Source organism: Bidens hawaiensis, unplaced genomic scaffold (assembly GCF_021521415.1).
Source record: "Bidens hawaiensis isolate Kalapana, Puna unplaced genomic scaffold, B.hawaiensis_p1.1 tig00003988_1, whole genome shotgun sequence".
Classification (NCBI taxonomy): Eukaryota; Viridiplantae; Streptophyta; class Magnoliopsida; order Asterales; family Asteraceae; genus Bidens; species Bidens hawaiensis.
Genome location: NW_027491233.1, coordinates 1,639,457 through 1,659,443, shown reverse-complemented (window position 1 = coordinate 1,659,443; position 19,987 = coordinate 1,639,457). Strand labels below are relative to the sequence as shown.

The 19,987-nt window shown below is 38.0% G+C and overlaps 1 protein-coding gene across 1 annotated transcript; it reads left to right on the top strand.

Moving 5' to 3' along the window:
• The first annotated feature begins 15,132 nt into the window (after positions 1–15,132).
• LOC143624890 (F-box/LRR-repeat protein At3g03360-like) lies at positions 15,133–16,469 on the top strand. Its single transcript, XM_077095388.1, has 3 exons — positions 15,133–15,306; positions 15,443–16,333; positions 16,419–16,469. Exons 1-3 carry the CDS (start codon positions 15,133–15,135, stop codon positions 16,467–16,469), a joined length of 1,116 nt encoding a protein of 371 aa, XP_076951503.1.
• Positions 16,470–19,987: the final 3,518 nt, after the last annotated feature.

The following is a 19,987-nucleotide window of genomic DNA, read 5'->3' as shown; positions in this document are numbered from 1 at the left end:
TGGGGGTCTCCCCATGGAAATTCAAGATTCTGTATGGGCCAGAAACCCAGTAACCCTCTCTGACGCCATCGAGTTGGCCGCTGTGCTCAGCGACAACCATGTCAGAGCAGGAACCCTGTTCCTGCGGGGAACAGAAAAGACCAAACTCACCAAGACTGCCCCTGAACCAACAGAAACCAAACCAGAACCCTCAAACCGTAACAACCTCAAGCGCAGGCGCAAGGCCTATGCGCTTACCAACCCGCCCATAGTCCAGCAACCCATCTACCAACCTCCAGTTTATGCGCCTAACCCACTGTCAGCCGACCCAACACCTCCTATAGTCCACAACTATGCCTTAACCAATCCAGCACTCCCTGCCCTGCCACCTAAGAAACCTTATACAGGAAATCAACCCTTTTGCCCAACCTGTAGACTTCACCACCCAACCCAAACCCCGTGTCGTCAATGTAACCGATGTGGCCGCGTTGGTCACTCTGCTGAGTTCTGTAGAATCCTTCACGCCAATCCAATTGCGCCAACACCACCAGTCTACCCGCAGAACCCACAACCAACCTACCAAAACCCACGACCCAGGTCGTGCTATAACTGCGGTGATCCCAGTCATTTCCGGAACGCGTGCCCCAGGCTACAAGTTCAGATTACACAAGCGAATCCGGTGAACCAGATTTCGAACCAAGTGACACGCGGACGAGCTTTTAACATAACCGCGCACCAAGCGCAAGCGAATAATGACGTAGTTAATGGTACATTTTTGCTTAACGGATTTTATGCTTCTGTACTTTTTGATACTGGCGCCGATCGAAGTTTTATTTCTCGCGCGTTTGAGCAGAAGCTTGCGCGACCGCGCAACGATTTAAAAGAGAATTTTTCAGTTGAATTGGCTAACGGCGAAACTGTTTTAATTAACTCAGTGATCAAAGATTGCACGCTTAACCTTAACGAAAACGATTTTCTGATCGACCTCATCCCCATGCCTCTTGGAAGCTTTGATGTTATCATTGGTATGGACTGGCTTACGCATAATCGCGCCGAAGTTATTTGCGCCAAGAAGATGATTCGCATACCTCGAGAAAATGGTGATCTTCTCATCTACGGCGAAAAACCCTCCAGTGGTCTTAAGCTTATGTCTTGTGCCGAAGCCCAAAGACTCATGCGGAAGAAGTGTATTGCATTTCTAGCCCATGTGGTTAAACCTGCTGAAGAAAAGAAGCTTCGCGATATCCCTGTTGTGCGTGATTTCCCTGAAGTTTTTCCTGATGATCTTCCTGGTATCCCTCCCGCTCGTGAAGTCGAGTTCCGTATTGATCTTGTCTCTGGTGCTTCCCCCGTAGCTAAATCCCCTTACCGTCTTGCGCCCGCTGAGATGCAAGAATTGGCAAGCCAACTTCAAGAGTTGACTGCTAAAGGATTCATTCGCCCTAGCTCTTCGCCCTGGGGTGCTCCGGTGTTGTTCGTTAAAAAGAAAGATGGATCGTTTCGCATGTGTATTGATTACCGCGAGTTGAACAAACTCACCATTAAGAACCGGTATCCCTTACCGCGTATTGACGACCTCTTTGATCAACTCCAAGGTGCCTCTTGTTTCTCGAAGATCGATCTCCGCTCTGGCTATCACCAGTTGCGCATCCGCGATGAAGATGTTCCGAAGACTGCTTTTCGAACTCGTTATGGCCATTTTGAATTCTTGGTCATGTCCTTCGGTTTAACCAACGCACCCGCCGTTTTCATGGATCTAATGAATCGGGTGTGTAGGCCTTTCTTGGATAAATTCGTGATTGTGTTTATCGATGACGTTCTGATTTATTCTAAGACCAAGGCCGAGCATGAGCAACATCTCCGATTGGTATTGCAAAAGCTTCGAACCGAGCAGCTCTATGCTAAGCTCTCCAAGTGTGAATTCTGGTCTGATAAAGTACAGTTTCTTGGCCATGTTGTAAACAAGGTGGGTATTCATGTCAACCCATCCAAGATTGAAGCAATCAAGAACTGGATTACGCCGACCACTCCTTCTGAGATCCGTTCCTTTCTGGGCTTAGCTGGTTATTACCGGCGCTTCATTTCGAACTTCTCGAAGATCGCTTTGCCTTTAACAGCTTTAACGCACAAAGGTAAACCGTATATTTGGGGCTCGAAGCAAGAAGAAGCCTTTCTAACGCTCAAGCGTTTGTTGTGTGAAGCTCCTGTCCTTGCGTTACCTGAGGGTAATGAAGATTTTGTCGTGTATTGCGATGCATCCAACCAAGGTCTCGGTTGTGTTCTTATGCAACGAGGCAAGGTTATCGCTTACGCATCAAGGCAACTTAAGGTTCATGAAAAGAATTATACAACTCACGATCTCGAACTTGGTGCAGTTGTTTTTGCCTTGAAGATCTGGAGACACTACCTTTATGGTACTAAGTGCATCCTCTACACTGACCATAAAAGCCTTCAGCATATCTTTGATCAGAAGGAACTCAACATGAGACAACGCCGATGGAACGAACTCATCAGCAATTACGATTGTGAGATCCGGTATCATCCTGGTAAGGCTAATGTGGTAGCCGATGCGCTCAGCCGAAAACCCTGCCAGCTTAACTGTATCTTGCCGCGCACGCAGCTTCACTTTGCGCCGATCCAAAGCAACCTTGAATCGCTTATTCGTGACGCGCAGCGCGCATCCATCAGTAATGGTAACCTTCGCGCCGAGTTAGCGTGTGGCGCGGAAGCGCATTTTGTCCCTAATCTGAGTGGAATTCTCTGCTATCTTAACCGCATCTGGATTCCCTTTGATGAGAATCTTCGCGCTGATATCCTGAGTGAGGCGCATAAATCTCGGTATTCTATTCATCCCGGCGCTGATAAGATGTACAAGGATTTGCGCATTACTTATTGGTGGCCCGGTATGAAGAGGGATATTGCTGTGTTCGTAGCTAAATGCCTGACTTGTTCTAAGGTAAAAGCTGAACACCAACGCCCATCTGGTTTGCTCGAACAACCAGAAATTCCTACGTGGAAATGGGAATGTGTAGCGATGGACTTTATTACCAAGTTACCTTTGACAACAAGCAAACATGATAGCATTTGGATAATAGTGGATCGTTTGACTAAGTCTGCTCACTTTCTGCCCATTCGTGAAAACTACCGTGTTGAGCAACTCGCGCAGCTTTATGTCAAGGAAATTGTCTGCCGCCATGGTACTCCTTTGAGCATCATATCCGATCGCGATGGCCGTTTTATATCTCGCTTTTGGAAATCTCTCCAATCTGCGTTAGGAACTCGCTTGGACATGAGTACTGCGTATCATCCTCAGACTGACGGTCAGTCTGAGCGAACTATTCAAACTCTTGAGGATATGCTCCGATCTTGTGTTCTTGATTTTGGAGGTAATTGGGATTCACACCTGCCTTTGATTGAGTTCTCTTATAATAACAGCTATCATTCCAGTATCGGTATGGCCCCATTTGAAGCACTTTACGGTCGTAAATGCCGCTCCCCGATTTGTTGGAGCGAAGTGGGTGAAGCTCAAATCACAGGACCCGAACTTGTTCAAGAGACAACCGATAAAATCGCCAAGATCCGTGATCATCTGCTGACTGCCAGAAGCCGACAGAAGAGTTACGCAGATCGCAGGCGAAAGCCTCTCGAATTTCAAGTTGGTGATCTTGTTCTCCTCAAAGTGTCGCCCTGGAAGGGTGTTGTCCGCTTTGGGAAGAAAGGTAAGCTTGCTCCTCGTTATGTTGGTCCATTCAAGATTCTCGCGCGTGTGGGAAAAGTTGCCTACAGACTTGACCTGCCGCCCGCGCTCAGTAATGTGCATCCAACGTTCCATGTATCCAATCTCAAGAAGTGTTTAGCTGACGAGAACCTTCACATTCCACTTGATGAAGTTCAAGTTGATGAATCTATGCATTTCGTTGAGAAGCCTGTTGAGATTATGGATCGCGAGGTTAAGCAAACCAAGCGCAGTCGCATCCCTATCGTGAAAGTTGGCTGGGAGTCCAAGCGCGGAGCCGAGTTTACATGGGAAAGGGAAGATCAGATGAAGATCAAGTACCCGCACCTGTTCTCTGCGCAACCTACTTCGAGATAAATTTCGGGACGAAATTTCTTAAAGTAGGGGAGACTGTGACATCTGCTCCGATCCGACCCGACCCAGGTACCCGTTTCTCTGATCCGATCTCTTTCTTTTATGATTTAATATTTATTTATACTTATATTTTACTTTTAATAATAATAATATATTTTCCTTCCCGCCTCTTTCCCTCTCTTTCTTTCCGCCGTCCCGTCCCTCTTCTTCTCTCTTTTCGCCTTCTTTTCCCTCTTGTCGCCGTCCCGCCCTTAAGCCTTGTTTCCCTCTTTTTCTTCTAACTCTTTGCTTGTCCTTTGTTCCTTCCCGCCTAAGGTTGTCTGCGCAGCTCCACGCGCCAGACTCCTTACAAGGAAGCCTGCGTGAAGACCATCTGTTCCGGCGATACGCGAGACGAACTCTTCTCGCAGCGCGCTAAGAATTGTAATTCTTCTCGCAGCGCGCGACGAACGGTAGTTCTTCCCGCGACGCGCTAAGGATTTGTAGTTCTTCTCGCAGCGCGCTAAGAATCGTAGTTCATCCCTCGACGCGCGAAGAATTATAGTTCTTCCCGCGGCGCGCTAGGAATTGTAGTTCCTCCCGCGGCGCGCTAAGAAATGTGATTCTTCCCGCGGCGCGCCTTAGCCTTCTCGCGCTAAACCCTTTGAGTTTTCTTCTGTTTAATCTAGCCGTTTGCTTTTGTGATGTCTTATCTCCTGTGTTGTTGACCTAATCTGCTTTACGTCTGAAAAGCCACTTTTGGCGCAGCATGCGCACCAACCCCATTGGTTGGCAGAAAAAGTGACTGACATTATCTTTTGAGATCTGCTTTTCCATGCTTGACCAGTACCTTTATCTGACCCGCCCATGCCTGTTTACTGTTCCCTGTCAGCTTTATCTTGCCCCCTGCAGCTGCCATATCTTTTGATATCTTTTGCTTTTGGAATCTTTTGCTTTTTGAGATCTTTTCCCCTTTTCTAGGGATTGTGTTCCCTAGGGTTTCTCTATAAATAATAACGTTATTTTTCCTAACACATCACACACAAACACTTAATTTCTCCTATTCTCTCTTGCTCCTTGCTCTCTCTGCCGCCTCCCTCTCTGCCTCCGTCTTCCTCCCTGTTCTGCCCTGCTTTTCCGGTAATATATATTACATAATTTACTTATTAATTATGCTAACTTATAATCAAGACTTAAAACAAATCGTTAAAACAATAATCTTTAATTATAGGTTAACTTGTGCTTGCTTAAAGTTGGTTCTTGCTTTATCTTACACCGCATCGTTTATCAAGTGAGTAATCTCGTACCTAATCCCTTTTTATTTTTAATGTTTTGGGATGTTCATGTGTTCGTACAAACTTGAGTCTTAAACTTGTTTATGAACTTTAGTCGCGCAGTATCCCATGTGTTGAGGACGTTTACTTGGCTGTTTATTTGTATGTGTGTATCATTAACCGCTTTGTTCGGCCTATTCCGAAGTTTTCATGGATCCATTAGATGAACACGGGAGACCTATCGTTTACGGTTTTCTTTGTTTACACTTGCACAGATGTTTTCTCGTTTTTGTGCTCATTTGGGAGCACGGATTGAACTATGAACTATGAGCTATGATCTATTTAGGCTTGATCACAATCTGATTGCACCCTTGTTAAACACCAGACATACACGTGTTGCGCGCAGATTTATTGTTATCTATGTATTGTATTGTATTAAACTTGATTTCTCACCAACACGCAAGTGTTTGACGTTTTATTTTAACACATGTTCAGGTTTGCTGTAGCTACATTTGGAGCTTGTGGACACGTAGGACGTTTTTACTTTTGGACCTAGATTAAAATGTATCAAGACAAGTTATTGTTCGAATATTTTGCCTTATAATATATTGAATTATGTTGCTTTATGTTATCTTGTGTTTACCTTGCGCGTGCGCGAATGAATGTATTTATTAAATATTGACACCCAATAGTGTCACGAGTAATGAAACAATATGTGGCGCCCCGATGTATAATCCGCCTTTGGTCGGGGTGTTACAGTTAGAACCTCGAATTTGGTTAACATGTCTCCTACAATGGAATTCAATGTATATAGAGGGATTAGACAAGAAGACCCAACGGCGCCGTTTCTATTCATCATCGCCATGGAAGCCCTTCATGTTGCCACAATACAAGCTCGCGAGACGAGCCTTATTCATGGTATAAGGCTGCCAAATGACGGCCTAATCTTATATCATTTATTCATTGTCGATGATGTGATGTTTATGGTAGAATGGTTGGTGGGTAACATTCAAAACATTTCCCCAATTCTCAGATGCTTCTATCTGTCATTAGGATTGAAGGTTAACTTCGAAAAAAAGTAAGGTATTTGGAGTCGGGGTTGATAAATCGGGAGTTAAAAACATGGCTGCTATCCTCAAATGGCAATTGTGTGTATTCCCGTTCACCTATCTCGGTCTCCCAATCGAAAATAATATGAACCTTATTAAGAACTGGGCAGCTCTGATTGATACAATGAAGCTTAGATTATCATCGTGGAAGGCTGACATGCTCTCCTTTGGGGGTAGTTTGATATTATGTAAGGCGGTCTTGGGAAGTCTTCCAACATACTATTTGTCATTGTTCGAGGCTGTAACACCCCGGCTAAAGCGGAAACGCCTGAGTGTGACGTACAGATTGCCCAAAACACATGTGACACTATTAAGTGACGGTATTATCATTAATTCATTCCAAAGCATCAAGTACACAAGTTATTTCAAATGAACAAACACAAGGGAAAAGGAACAAAACAAATATCTTTTTGTTTATTATCTAGAATACCTAACTTCTAGTATCCTCTTCATTTCATCCTCTAATGAAAGTACCTGTGGCATATATATAAAATAAAGTCAAATAATTGAATAGTTGGTGAGTTCACACAAGTTTTGATATACGTCCATAAAAATCATACAATTCCATGAACAAGTGTAAATGAGCAAGTAATGTCCTTTCCAACTGGGATTGTGCACCAGCGTACTCAGATAAGCGCAAGTAAGGTCCTTTCCAGTTGGGATTGTGCACCAACGTACTCGGATAATGAGGCCCTTTTCCACTCATAACAACAAATTTATTGAGCGCAAAGGGGCGCGTATGATCATACTATCTTGAAGTAATCCATGAGCAAGTAATTTGTAGCAAGTAACAAGTAAACACACAAGTCCATGTAGCGAATTGTAGTTTGTAAATAATGAATAAACGAAATTGAATTGTTGATAAGATATATATGCTACCCCCAAAATAGTTAAAAAGGGTAAAAAGGGGGTGTGAGAAACTCACCTTTTGATATTGGAGACAACTTGAAATAATAACCGAAAGCGAGTTAACAAACGAAGCAGTTGAATCTCACGAAACTATAAATAATAACGAAGATACAAAAATCAAGGACTAGCTACCGGAATTATAAAGTTAATTAACTTATGGTAAATGGGGACTTGGAGATTTTTAATGAGTTTAACAAAAATGAATAAAGTTTATATAAATCATTTGATGTTTATTAGTTAAAGAATGATTTGTAGACAAATAATTATAACTTATTAATATAAGATTAAATAATAGTATTAATAACAATTTATGATTAAACATTTGTTTTCAAGTAACATAATTAATTAATTAACTTAAATGTTTTGCATGAATTCTCTTAAAGAAAATTATAAATAGTAGTAATGTTGAAATAAAATAAACAATAATTAATTTACTCAATTATTAATTCAAATATATGAATTATGTTATATTTATTGTAAAATATTTTAAATAAAAGAAATTTTTATAAATAATCTTATTTAAAAGAAAGTTTATAAGTTATGATGATCAACGAACCATAAGATTTAGATAAATACATATTCATGTTTGTTCTTGCAAAATAACTAGGCTTGATCCAAGATTTAGAAAAATCAAAGTGTTCATCTTGGATATCCATGATCATAATGATTATTAAAACCAAGATATAATATTTTTATAATAAAAGTAACATGATCATGAAAAACAACTTATGAACAAGTATGAACATTCAAGATAAAATCAAAACAAAAGCTATAAAATGCTTGAAATTGTAACAACTTACTTGTTAGTGCTCTTGAACTTAAGAAAAGAATGGATTGAGGTGTGAAAATAATAGAGGATTTGTCCTCATTTTATATTGAAAATATAGAGTTGTTATGTCTTAAGGAAATTATGAAAATTAATCATATTTAATATAATTAAAACTCAAATTAAAAATTGTTTAATAGGGTATTCAAAAGGTTTAACAATTTTAATAAATTTTATTGAATTAAAACATTCATTAGTTTTTGTTAGTTAAGTAACATATGAAAAGATGATGATAATAATAAAATTAATAATAATTATAAATAATAAAAGTAGTAGTTGTAGTTAAATAATAATTCTAGTAAATTGCAGGGACATGTACATAAATATTTGATCTTGATTATGAATGTTTTAAATGAGTATGTAATACTACAAGGGTGGTGAAATGTATAATTGCATAGAAATGATCACATGAAATACATTAATGAAAATTTGAGATTAATTAATAATATTATAAAAATATATAAATTTAAATAGAAACAAAACCGTAAATTTAGAATGGGTCGGGTTTGAAATGTAACGAATGTTACAGAGGCGTTTTTGGCTGTGATTGATCAGATGGAACGAGCTAGAAAGGGATTCTTATGGAAAAGAAATAGCGGTAACTCGAAAATAGTGTGGATGGCATGGGATAAGGTTCTCGTCCCAAAAGATCTTGGGGGTTGTGGGTTCGGTAGCATTAAAGTGGCTAACCTAGCGCTTCTTACTAAATGGTGATGGAGAAGGATAGATTGTGGGCAATGACTGTGTTTTGCAATCCAATGTGGAAACCTATTCCGCTTAAGGCTTCTTTAATAGGGCCTTTGAAAAATATATAAATGAAGGTGGTTGATGACTTGGCGGCGGACGTGGAGGATTACTTTAAGCCACTGGTCAGTAGAGGGAATTCACATTATTTATGGTTAGATCACTGGGGATTGGAGGATTCTCTACAAAATTTATTCCTGGAGTTGTTCGCGTTGGACTCATGGAAGTACTGCACCATTGAGGATAGTCTGAATTTTGATCACGGGCTTGGCGATCGGGGTTGGGACTAGAAAAGAGAGCTAACCTTGGCTGAACAAAAACTATCACAAGTATATTGGAATCGAATTCAGCAGGTGGTCAGGCCCTCGACCGAGAACGGGGGGTGGTTTTGGGTAGGAGATGAGGCGGGTCAGTTTTATACTAAGGGGTTGAGACGCGATATTGAAATTATAAACAAGAGACGTACGTGCATCAGTGGTCGAAATGGGCCCTGATAAAAATTAACGTTTTCGTTTGGAGAGCGGTTGTTAATAAAATACCGACATTGGAGGCGCTGCCAAATTGGGGGGGGGGGGGGGTGCTTCTTCCTGGTTGGTGTCCAATTCGTGTGGGGTCGCTGGTGAAGATTTGGGTCATTTGTTTTTTTGAATGTTTGGTGGCGAGACGAGTTTGGTAAGGCGTTCAAGAATGGACCAGATATAAGGTGGCAGAATGCAACTCATTCATTCAGCTGCTCTCAATCCCGTTTGTTGGAACCACACATGATAAGACGAGAAAGACGATGTGCACGGTTATTCTTTCCACCTGTTGGTGGTTGTGGAAAGCCCGAAATGCAAAGATATTCAGGGGTGAAACATTTAGAGTGGAGAAGATCTTGGAAAATATCACATTTTCTTGGATTATACATCGTGCAAACTTGCTAATTGTAGAGTGGAGTAACTGGTGTGATTTTGATGGTAGTTGGGTTTGGTAGTGGGTGAGTTCTAGTTTAGTCTTTGCTGTTATGTTATGATGTATTTGGCTGTACTATTGGATCTAGCTACTTATTAGACTTGGAATATAAAAGCTGTTGTTCTAAAAAACATAACGTATGATGTTAAAATTGTTTGAAATTTATAGTATGATGATGATTTCGATAAGCAGTTCAGTGTATCATAAATCTTATCAAACATTGTAACAACCAAGTAAAAACTTAATGCGTAAGGTTATGTTAAGATGCTAGTTTAGATTTACTGGAATCAATACTTCTTCTATAGCGTTATCTAAACAACCCTTAAATTCTTACAACAACCTATTGTAAACCGAACTACCCACTTGTCTACCTAAACCATTTTCTTGCAAAGACTTTAAGACTTCCTTTCAAACTCGTCAATCTTTTTCATCATATTATGGTTCAACATCTTGTAATGCAACACCCCAAACAGTTTATTATAAACCTGACGTGAAAGAAAGATTGAAAAAGTCAAAACAAGTCAAATGTGTGGTTAATCGTTGTAATTGAAATAACCCAAAATTTATGCATTTGGTAAAATGAAATATGATATTTACTTGCATTAGGGCTGACCATAAGGTGTGGTTGGGTGGTCGACGGCCACATGCCCGACACCCCGCTAGGCCCGATTTTTTTTAAAAGAATTATATGTATTTTTATTAAAAACAATATGTATTTTTAGTGTTTAAACTCAAGTACATAACCACTAGCTTGGTCTAGTGACAAAGAGGTAATAAAGCCATATAAAAATTAAATTGTTTAAACCCAACAAAATATTCATTTTACTTAATGCCCAAAAAAATGCGCATTCGACCCAAAATTTTTTTTGCTTTCTCAGAGCCGGCCATGACTTTCATTGATCACCTCATCACCATCATCTTTTAATTAACTAAGGTGCAAACAAGTTGAGCCATGCTCGAACTTGGCTCGTTTAACTTAACAGAGGTTGAGCTCGAGTTTGGCTTGTTTCAAACTCTATGTCTAAAGTTCGGACTCAGCTTGTAAGAATTATTCAAACTCTATCTGGCTCGTTTATTTTTTTATTAATTATTTTGTTATATCTGTAATATATATAAACGAAAACATAAAAATCCTACGTGTCGCGATGTGGTCGCTCCCCCTTTTTTTGGAGTCACCAGATTTGCTTGATTTTTAAATGGAGGCTTCTCATGCATTTGACCAGAATTCATGGGTATGAGTCTTACCAAACCCAGATATTTCTTAAACGAGTTATAACATCTCATTAAATTAAAAATTATTATCACCAAATTATTGATGTAAAAATCCTATAAAATAGGATATTTCTTAAACGGGTTATAACATCTCATTAAATTAAAAATTATTATCACCAAATTATTGATGTAAAAATCCTATAAAATAGGATATACTAAAAATTAATACCTTATATATTTTAAAAAAGATATATATATTATTTAATTTAAAAATCAATTTTATAGTAAAAAAATAAACGGGTCTTAGGTCTCACCAAACCATAAGTATATTATTAATTTTCATAAATATTATTTGTAATTAAAAAAATCAATTTTATAGTAAAAAAAATAAAAGTGTCTTTGGTCTCATCAAAACCATATAGCTTTTAAGCCGGGTTGTAACATCTCATTTATTTGTGAAACAATTTATCATCAAATCATAAGTATATTATTAATTTTTATACAATAAAAATATTAAATTAAAAAAATAAATAAATATTAGAACAAATGATACAAAACAACCCTGTAATACGAGGGATAAAAACTAGTAATCTATATACGTATACAATTATTTGTATATCATATTACTCGTAGAGGTACACTTCTCGCACGCTTGAAAAGGTTTTGAGTCTTTTGACCGATAATTCTAGAGGTCAAAGTGTAAAATGTCAACATAATTGGCCATATGAAAGTCAACGATAGACAGTGATATTTGCATATATTGTTGCGCAATAATCGGCCACTTTCCTGTCAACTCTCTTCAAGGATAAACAAGAGAGTTCGTCCACTAACTTTTTAATTTAATTAAGGAAACGTGTTTGTCCATTTTAATTATTATTTCAAAATAATTAATAAAAAAGTTACATAATATTATTAAAAAAATATTAGTAAAAACCAAAGACATGTCAATCTTAAACGTCACGAAATACATAAATTAGATGGATTTAATGAAGCTTTAAATTTGTTAATGAAAAGTTACATAAGTTACATGGTAAAAAATAAAGAACTAAATGTAAAATGTGGAATAGATTTTGGACGACATGAAATCATTCGGTTTTTTGTAATTTAAATCTAGATGAAGCAAAAATTTATTGGAAGGATGGATTTGTGTGAATTTTCTTTCTTATAGTTTGATATGATTCTCGTTATATTGGTTGGTTTGGGCACAGTTGAGGTCCCGTTTTAATAAATTCCTTTAAAAAAAGTTAAAATAAATACACAGTTAATAACTTTACACAACAAATTAATTTTTCTTAACAACTTAAATTATCAGAGTAATTGAAATTGAAATTGTTAAAATACAACCATTCTAAAGATAAAAAAAATGGCTTACATCAAAATTTGATGAATTGATGAACATAAAGATTGAAGTATATAACTTTTTAATTATCTAACGTAGTAGAATTTTTATCTAAAGCGAATAAAATTGATTATATAATTTTTAAGTCGTCCCAAAAAAATTATATGATTTCAATTTTAATAAAGATGTTTGCATAGCCTCGACTTGAATAGTGAATGTGCTAGTAATTCACATTTACCGTTTACTTAAGATGTATCGCAATGAAGTTTAATTATTTTAATATATTAACAAGGAAGTTTAAAATGTTTGGTGATCGTTAAATTAACAACGTGCATGGGTCGGTTTTGGCCCAAAAGCGTAACCATAATCGAACTTTATGTTAACCAGAAAATGATAACTTATTAGTTTTGATTAAGTCAGTCATGGTTAATAGTTTTACATTTCGATTTGATTCGGTTACAGGTTCGTTAACCATGAACAGGATTTGGTCATTGCATGTTTGGACTTGACTATAATAATTCGAAAGAATGTACCTGGGCCTCAAAGTTTGGGCTTAATTTCTATTAATCCATTTGATAAATTGTTATAAGACATTTTGCAAGGCTAGATGACAAGACCTACAAACAATCAACCTATGAGTGATAGCACAATTATAATACCAAAAATATGCTTAACAACAATCTGATTGAGCAAGGTTTTGGAGTATTTGGGAAACCTTATTGGCCGCATATACAATCTATAGACATGCCATGACATGATATTATAAAGCTCCAAGTTGCTCATAAGTATCAACGGATCCCAAGAGGCACACCTAGATATTGATATACTGATATAGTTGTCGTCTTTGAGAGAAACTTGAGTGCTATAAAAATCATGTAAATGTTGTTGATGAGAATAATGTAGAACAACAACAAATAAAGTAGCATGTGCATGTAAAAACAACTAAATGTGTCCAGTTTTTTGAGCGTAAATTGAGAGTGACTCAAGGAACTCCACTAAGATAAAGCTGATGCCGCAACATATGATATATGAGTAAATAACAAGTAACCGAATCTCAACAATAAGTATATAAGGATTGATATACATCAAGTTCGATTTTGTAAGTCGGTTAATTGGGTCACCTATTTACCCGCATGCTAACCCGAAAACCCACCATGATCCGACCCATGAACATTGATGGGCCTGATTCTCTAACAAGCATGCGACCCCGTTTATTTTTCAGTTGTTAATTTCTCTTTTATTCAAGTCCACATCATGTTGTAGTGGTCAAAGGTAGTTATTGGCATTTCTTTTTCTAATCTATATGTATAGACATATTCTTTTCAATAGAAGCAGTACAATTATGAATAAAGATTATCATTGTGTTAATTTTATTTCAATGGACTTTGAGTTTAAGTTAACTCAACTATATAAGCTCAATCATGGCGTTTTGGTGGTGTTTTTAGATTTTAGACACGATTTTTTATCCGGAGTGGTTAATCTGTATCTTCGGTTAAACATCATAGCCTGACGCTTTGTTTCTGGTGGTGAATATATATTCCATTTTTATATTCGAATCAAATTTCTATCCGTAACCCTTTGATTGCCTATCAAGGATGTATCGGAAAATGGAAAGTGTTTTGAGTGGCCGAGTGTAATTACAACCAGAGGTAGGTGCAATCAACTAATCATCCTATGGTATTGATTAGGACGAGAAAGTGAAGAAGGGGTGTTTAAGACACGATTAAACTTGTAAACCTATCGAAATTACATCACATATCTTTCACATGAAAAAATTTAAGCGCAGTAGAAGCTTGTACTGTACAAGCACAACGTGATAATTAAAATTATTGTTATTGCAGTCGCTTCACTTTCAGTAGCCATCGATGCACGATTACCACGCGATCTTCCCTCCAATTGCATTATTATGTTTTAATCAATCTATTTATATTAGTAACTCTTAGCTAGGCATTCAAGTCCTTATTACATGAGTCTAAGTGTGCTAACATGTAACGATTAATCTCAAGATATTAGGTTTTTTTTACAATTCACTTTTGATATACATACATATGGAAATTAGGGCTCTAGATCATGAGTAATAAGCTAGTTATAATCATGCTTTATTCGGTGATTGATATGCATTTCGTATCATAGGTTTGCCAATTAGTCTTACATCTGCACTAGGTGTGCAAACGAGCCGAGCCCAAGCTCGAGCTCGGTGTAACTCACTAGAGCTTGAGCTTGAGGTCGGCACATTTCGAGCTCATTTTCTGAAGTTGAAGCTTGGCTCTCGGCTTGGGCTTGGATCATGCATTATTTACTGATTAATTTATTTTCATTTTAATTTATTTTTATATTTTGAGAAACCTTAAACGAGCCTAAGCTCGACTCGAGCATGTGTGCAGTACCTTTAAAAAGCCAAAGCTTGCATCAAGCTTGATTGTGTAACGTGAAACTAATACATGAAAGTCCAAAAGAGCTAAAATTTTAAAATACATAACGCTCGTGCTTGGGCTTCACGAGGCTCGAATCGTTTTGAGCTTTTTATTGATCTGATCTCAAGTAACTCGCGAGCGGCTCGGTTCGTTTGCACCCCTAATTTGCACTGATAAATAGTTTGTGCTCTTAATTTGTTAATCATCTGTTAACATTAGGTTTTATATAACAGGAAATCAACGGATCGAATCTCAGATAGTCAATTGAAGAGAAAATGCTCTGCAAATAAGCTGTCAATGATAACCATGAAAAAGCAGAAAACAAAGCATTCATCAAACACAAAGCTTTCTTCCATTTTAAGGAAAGCTATCAGAGACAGAAAGCAGAGAAAGATGGACCGAATACCAGAACTACCCCTGCACATTATCCACCATATTCTCTACCGTCTTCATCGCCCAAAAGATATTACTCGAATCACTGTATGGTCTAAAAAATGGAGATCAATATGGGCTTCTTTTCCCATCTTTGACTTTGACCAAAAATTGTTCAAAACGGCTTCAAATCCCAACGGATTTGTAACTTGTGTCGACCACGTTCGCAACAAAACTTGTACAGATACACAGCGTACAAAAATTCAAGATTTCTTTGTCCCAAGGTAGTTTCAACTTGAATAACTGGATTCATGCTGTTATAAACGAAAATGTTAAAGAGCTAGAGGTTCATGTGGATTTAAAATCACACTATTTGTTACCTAATACCGTCTTCACTTCCAAGAATCTAACTTCATTGAAGCTGCACGGTTGCAAGGTTCACAACAATATCATCATCAATCTATGCAACTTAAAACGGTTATGGATAAGACGTGCTCATATAACCACAAATTTGATCAATAACTTTTTTCAAGGCTGCCCTTTGGTTGAGGATGTGAGACTAACACATTGTAATGGATTAGATTATTTGTGCATTTCGACTCTTAATAACCTTTGCAAGGTTCTGTTACATGAGTGCCATGGGCTCGTATCGGTCAACATCGAGTTGACTACTCTTGTAAGCTTTTCGCTTTGTGTGGCGGACGCGTTGGAATGCAAGTTAAACTTGGCGGGCTGTGAAAATCTGAAATCTTTAACGATAAAAGATCCGAATTTGACAGAGAAGCTGTTTCAAGATTTAATCATAAACTTCCCCTGCCTTGAAAAAGTAGTTTTAAGAGAATGTAATCGCCTTGAACGGTTAACTATATTGAGCAGAACAGTTAAGAAACTGTCTGTGATCAGATGCAGATTGCTTAAAGATCCCGTAATTGATGCACCATATCTATCTACTTTTGAGTATTCTGGTTGTAAGAGTATGCATGTTTCTATGCTGCAAATTTCTGATTTACATGAGGCAAAGCTGCATTTACAAACTAAAGAAGACGGTTTTGTCCTTTTCGGTGAGCTAGAGTGGTTTTTACAGAAATTTAAGGAAAGTGGAGGTTGGAAGATGGTTGTTAGCTCCAACAAGGTGGTATATGTAGTAATTTTATTTGTAGTTTATGAATTTATATATCTTTTAAGTTATAAATTTATATATCTTGTTATTTTTGTGATAGAAGAATATAACTATCTATGAAGAAGTATCAAAAATCCAACACGACATGTAATCAAAAGAAGTGAGGTTACAACTTATCAAGTCTCCCATGAAGTTGAAGGGTTTTGTTGATAATTTATTGCGAATGAGTCGACCAATGACGTTATCTTTGATGTCATCTTCGAGTAATGAGTTATTAAAGGTAATGTTTTTATGATTTGATTTCGTTAAAGTTTATGAAAATGAATTCTAGGATTCTAATTTTGAATATTTTGTTTTGGGTTTTACTTCTTGAAAGAGAAGATAATGTTGAGAGAGATGAATCCAGAATGCTGTACATATTACTCCAAGAAGTGTTGGCTTCATTACATTACTGATGTTACAATGGTTGAAGGTGGTGGTGAAATGGGTCAAAAATCTACTTTCAGATTCTAAATATGCACTAGACAATAGACAATGGAAATGACTTTGGGATCGTGTCTAGCTATAATTTAATTATTTTTGTCTTGGTATGGATGCTTAGGCTGAGGGGTGTGGGGGGGGCGCGAGAGGGGGCGCGAGTGGGGGCGCCAGCCAATAATATTGTGACGTGTGGCAGAGAGAGAAACTTGATAAGATGGGTGTTGGTTGTGGTGCTCGTGCCCCGGGCCATGGTGTGGAGGGGCGCGAGAGGGGGCGCGAGCGGATTTTTTTTTTTTTTTTATAAATGTATTAAAAAAACGTATTATTAAAAAAACTCATAAATTATTTAAAAAAACACACATTAATTAAAAAAACACGTTAATATCTAAAAAAAATTAAAGTACTAAAAATATTTGATTTTTACGATTAATCGATTTTTACGATTTCATGTGCAACCCTAACCGAACAACAACATCCCCCTGCTATTCATACGCTCCCGTTTTAAAATATGTTTTGTAATAAAATTGAAAAATATTTAATGCTTTTGAGTATGTGTTGAAAATGAGAAAGATGGTTGCGTGTTGAAATGTTATATATGAATAACAATTTGTCTTTTACTTGAAAAATAACTCTATATATGAGAAAGGTGTACAAGTAATAATTATTGCATTGCGTAAAACAACACTCTCTGTATGGAATGGTTGTACATCGTCGGTGGTTGAATTGAAGCTTTTCTGGCAATTTTGGTAAGTTAAATTTCACATGTCCGTTCAGTTCAGATATGTAATGTTGTAGTCGATTATTAATAAACCACCATAATTTTTAAGGAAGATTTACCATTTAAATTGGAAGAAATCCCAACAAATTATTGAATTTAGTGCTGCAAACAAATCAAATATTATTTGAGTTTGACTACGATATATATATATATATATATATATATATATATATATATATATATATATATATATATATATATATATATATATATATGAGCTGAAACAATCCCAAGACACCCAATATGAGCCCAACGGCTCTATTTATGCATCCCAAGACACCCCTCACGCGCAACCTGTCCCGCGAGACCCCTGGCGCCTGCCTCTTTTTCCGCGCTCGCGCCCCTCTCGCGCCTCGGTGGTGTGGTGCTCGCGCCCCGGGGCGCGAGCGGCTGTCCTTTTGCGCCCTTTCTCGCGCTCCACACCCCTCAGCCTTAGTAATAATATCTTTGTTTTGTGAGACAAAAACTCCTATTGGAAATCGCACGTACGCATGAAAGTGATATCTTGAGAACTAGTTGAGTGGTAAGAAGTCAACATTAGCCACTAATTGTCTAGCATATTTGTGTTGTTATTAAATAAAAATAAAAAATGATGGATGATAGAAAAATAATAGTATTAAATGGTGAAAAGGTAATTAAGTAAAAACATCACTAAGTCTTATCAACCATTCATTAATTTTCATCATCTTTTATTTAGGGGAATATTTACATATGTTTCCAAAAAAACTCACACAATCAGTCACACATCGGCCGATCCATCACTAATTGGATGGGTGTTTTAGAAACATGTGTTTTTTGTCTTTTAGCTGTCTTTTATTTTATTTTATTATAATTTTGTCTTTTTGTTGTCTTCTTATTTAATTATTTTTGTTTGTTTTGTCTTTTTGTTCACCATTTTTTGATCGGATTTGTTGTTCACCATTTTTTGATCGGTTTTGGAAGGTGACAACGAAACAAGAATTTTAAAATTTAAAACGTACAGAATAAAAGGAACGAGATTTACATAATAATAATTAGTACATAACGAATTACGTTTTTCTCTTTTTTTGTATGTCGTATGTAACAAATTTGTGATCGGTTTTAAAGTAATAACCAAACAAGAATTTTTAAATTGAAAACAAACAAAATAAGCATAACGCATAACTCGCGTCGGAAAAATGCAGCATACAAAATAATTAATACATTACGAGTTCGGAAACAAAAATAAAAACCAAACGAGTTCGGGAAAAAGTAACAGCATACAAAAAACAAATCTAAAATGCAGCACCACCCGCGTCGTCATCGCTCCCCTCCTCGTCGAAACGTGGCGCTGGTACTGTGTACTGGCCTCCATGCTGCTGGGCAGACATATACCCAACCATCCAGGTCATCGGACCGCGTATCTGTGACACGTCACGCTCTAGTCTCCGTAGGCGGGAGTTAGTGGCCGCATCCAAACGCACGGTGCGATGTGTACACAGAACGTGCTGCGGGTGATGATGCGGTGGCTGTTATGAACACGATAAATTAACGTTAGTAAGACGAAGATACAAAAAAAAATTAAACGATAAAATAGAACGACCCTGATCACCGTCCTCGCCCTCATCACTGTCAACCTCGGCGAACTGAACATGCACCACCGGCTCCTCGATTGGCGGAGGCTCAACAAGTGGGACCTCTTCGTGCGGGTCAGCTTTCAAATCGGTCACTAGGTGATACCGGCCGTTAATTTTCCGGACGATGCGCATGCCCGCTGATCGTGGACAGTCCAGCTCTCGCGGCGGAATCGGCGGCTGAATGGGTAGGTCTTCCAGTCGGTCCCCGTAGCCCAAAGCAATCGCAATCCGCGTAACGAACGTGCCACCGACCAACGACCCGCGTCCCTGCATGTGCCAGTAAATTGCGAAGTAGTCGCCGAAACCGCGAGCTAGGTTGCAGTGTCTCCCCGTAAGCAAACATCGCAAAAAAAAAAAAAAAAAAAAAAGGTCACAAAGGTTGCAGTGATCTGCCCCCAGGTGACGACCCTGTACGGTCTGAGCGAAAAGCCTGTGTAGGTACCTGTACAAAAATACAATAAAATATTATAATATCATATTACATTATATTATAATATATTATACATATACATATACAAACCTGTGCAACGGGTCCCTGATGGATGAGACTTTGCAGTCTGGCGCAAACTCTTGGCGGACCATAGGCCAAGGTGTATCGCTAATCGCCGTCCAAAAACGCCTCAACACGTCATCTAGTGTATCGTGTATGCTCTCCGTTTGAACAGGGTCGGTTAAATCATCAATTGTGTACAAGCCCAGCGCCAAGGCAAATTCCTCCATCGACAGAAAACACTCATCCCCGAATAAGCGGAACCGAACCTCCGCCCGACTGGTATCCGCACCAGCAGCCAGCATCTCGACCTGCGGATCTCCCTC

Coding starts and splice junctions, on each gene's coding strand:
- LOC143624890 (XM_077095388.1), top strand. CDS start 15,133: ATGAAAAAGCAGAAAACAAAGCATTCATCAAACACAAAGCTTTCTTCC. Junction 15,307..15,442: donor AAGATATTACTCGAATCACT/GTATGGTCTAAA, acceptor AAACTTGTACAG/ATACACAGCGTACAAAAATT. Junction 16,334..16,418: donor TTGTTAGCTCCAACAAGGTG/GTATATGTAGTA, acceptor TTTTTGTGATAG/AAGAATATAACTATCTATGA.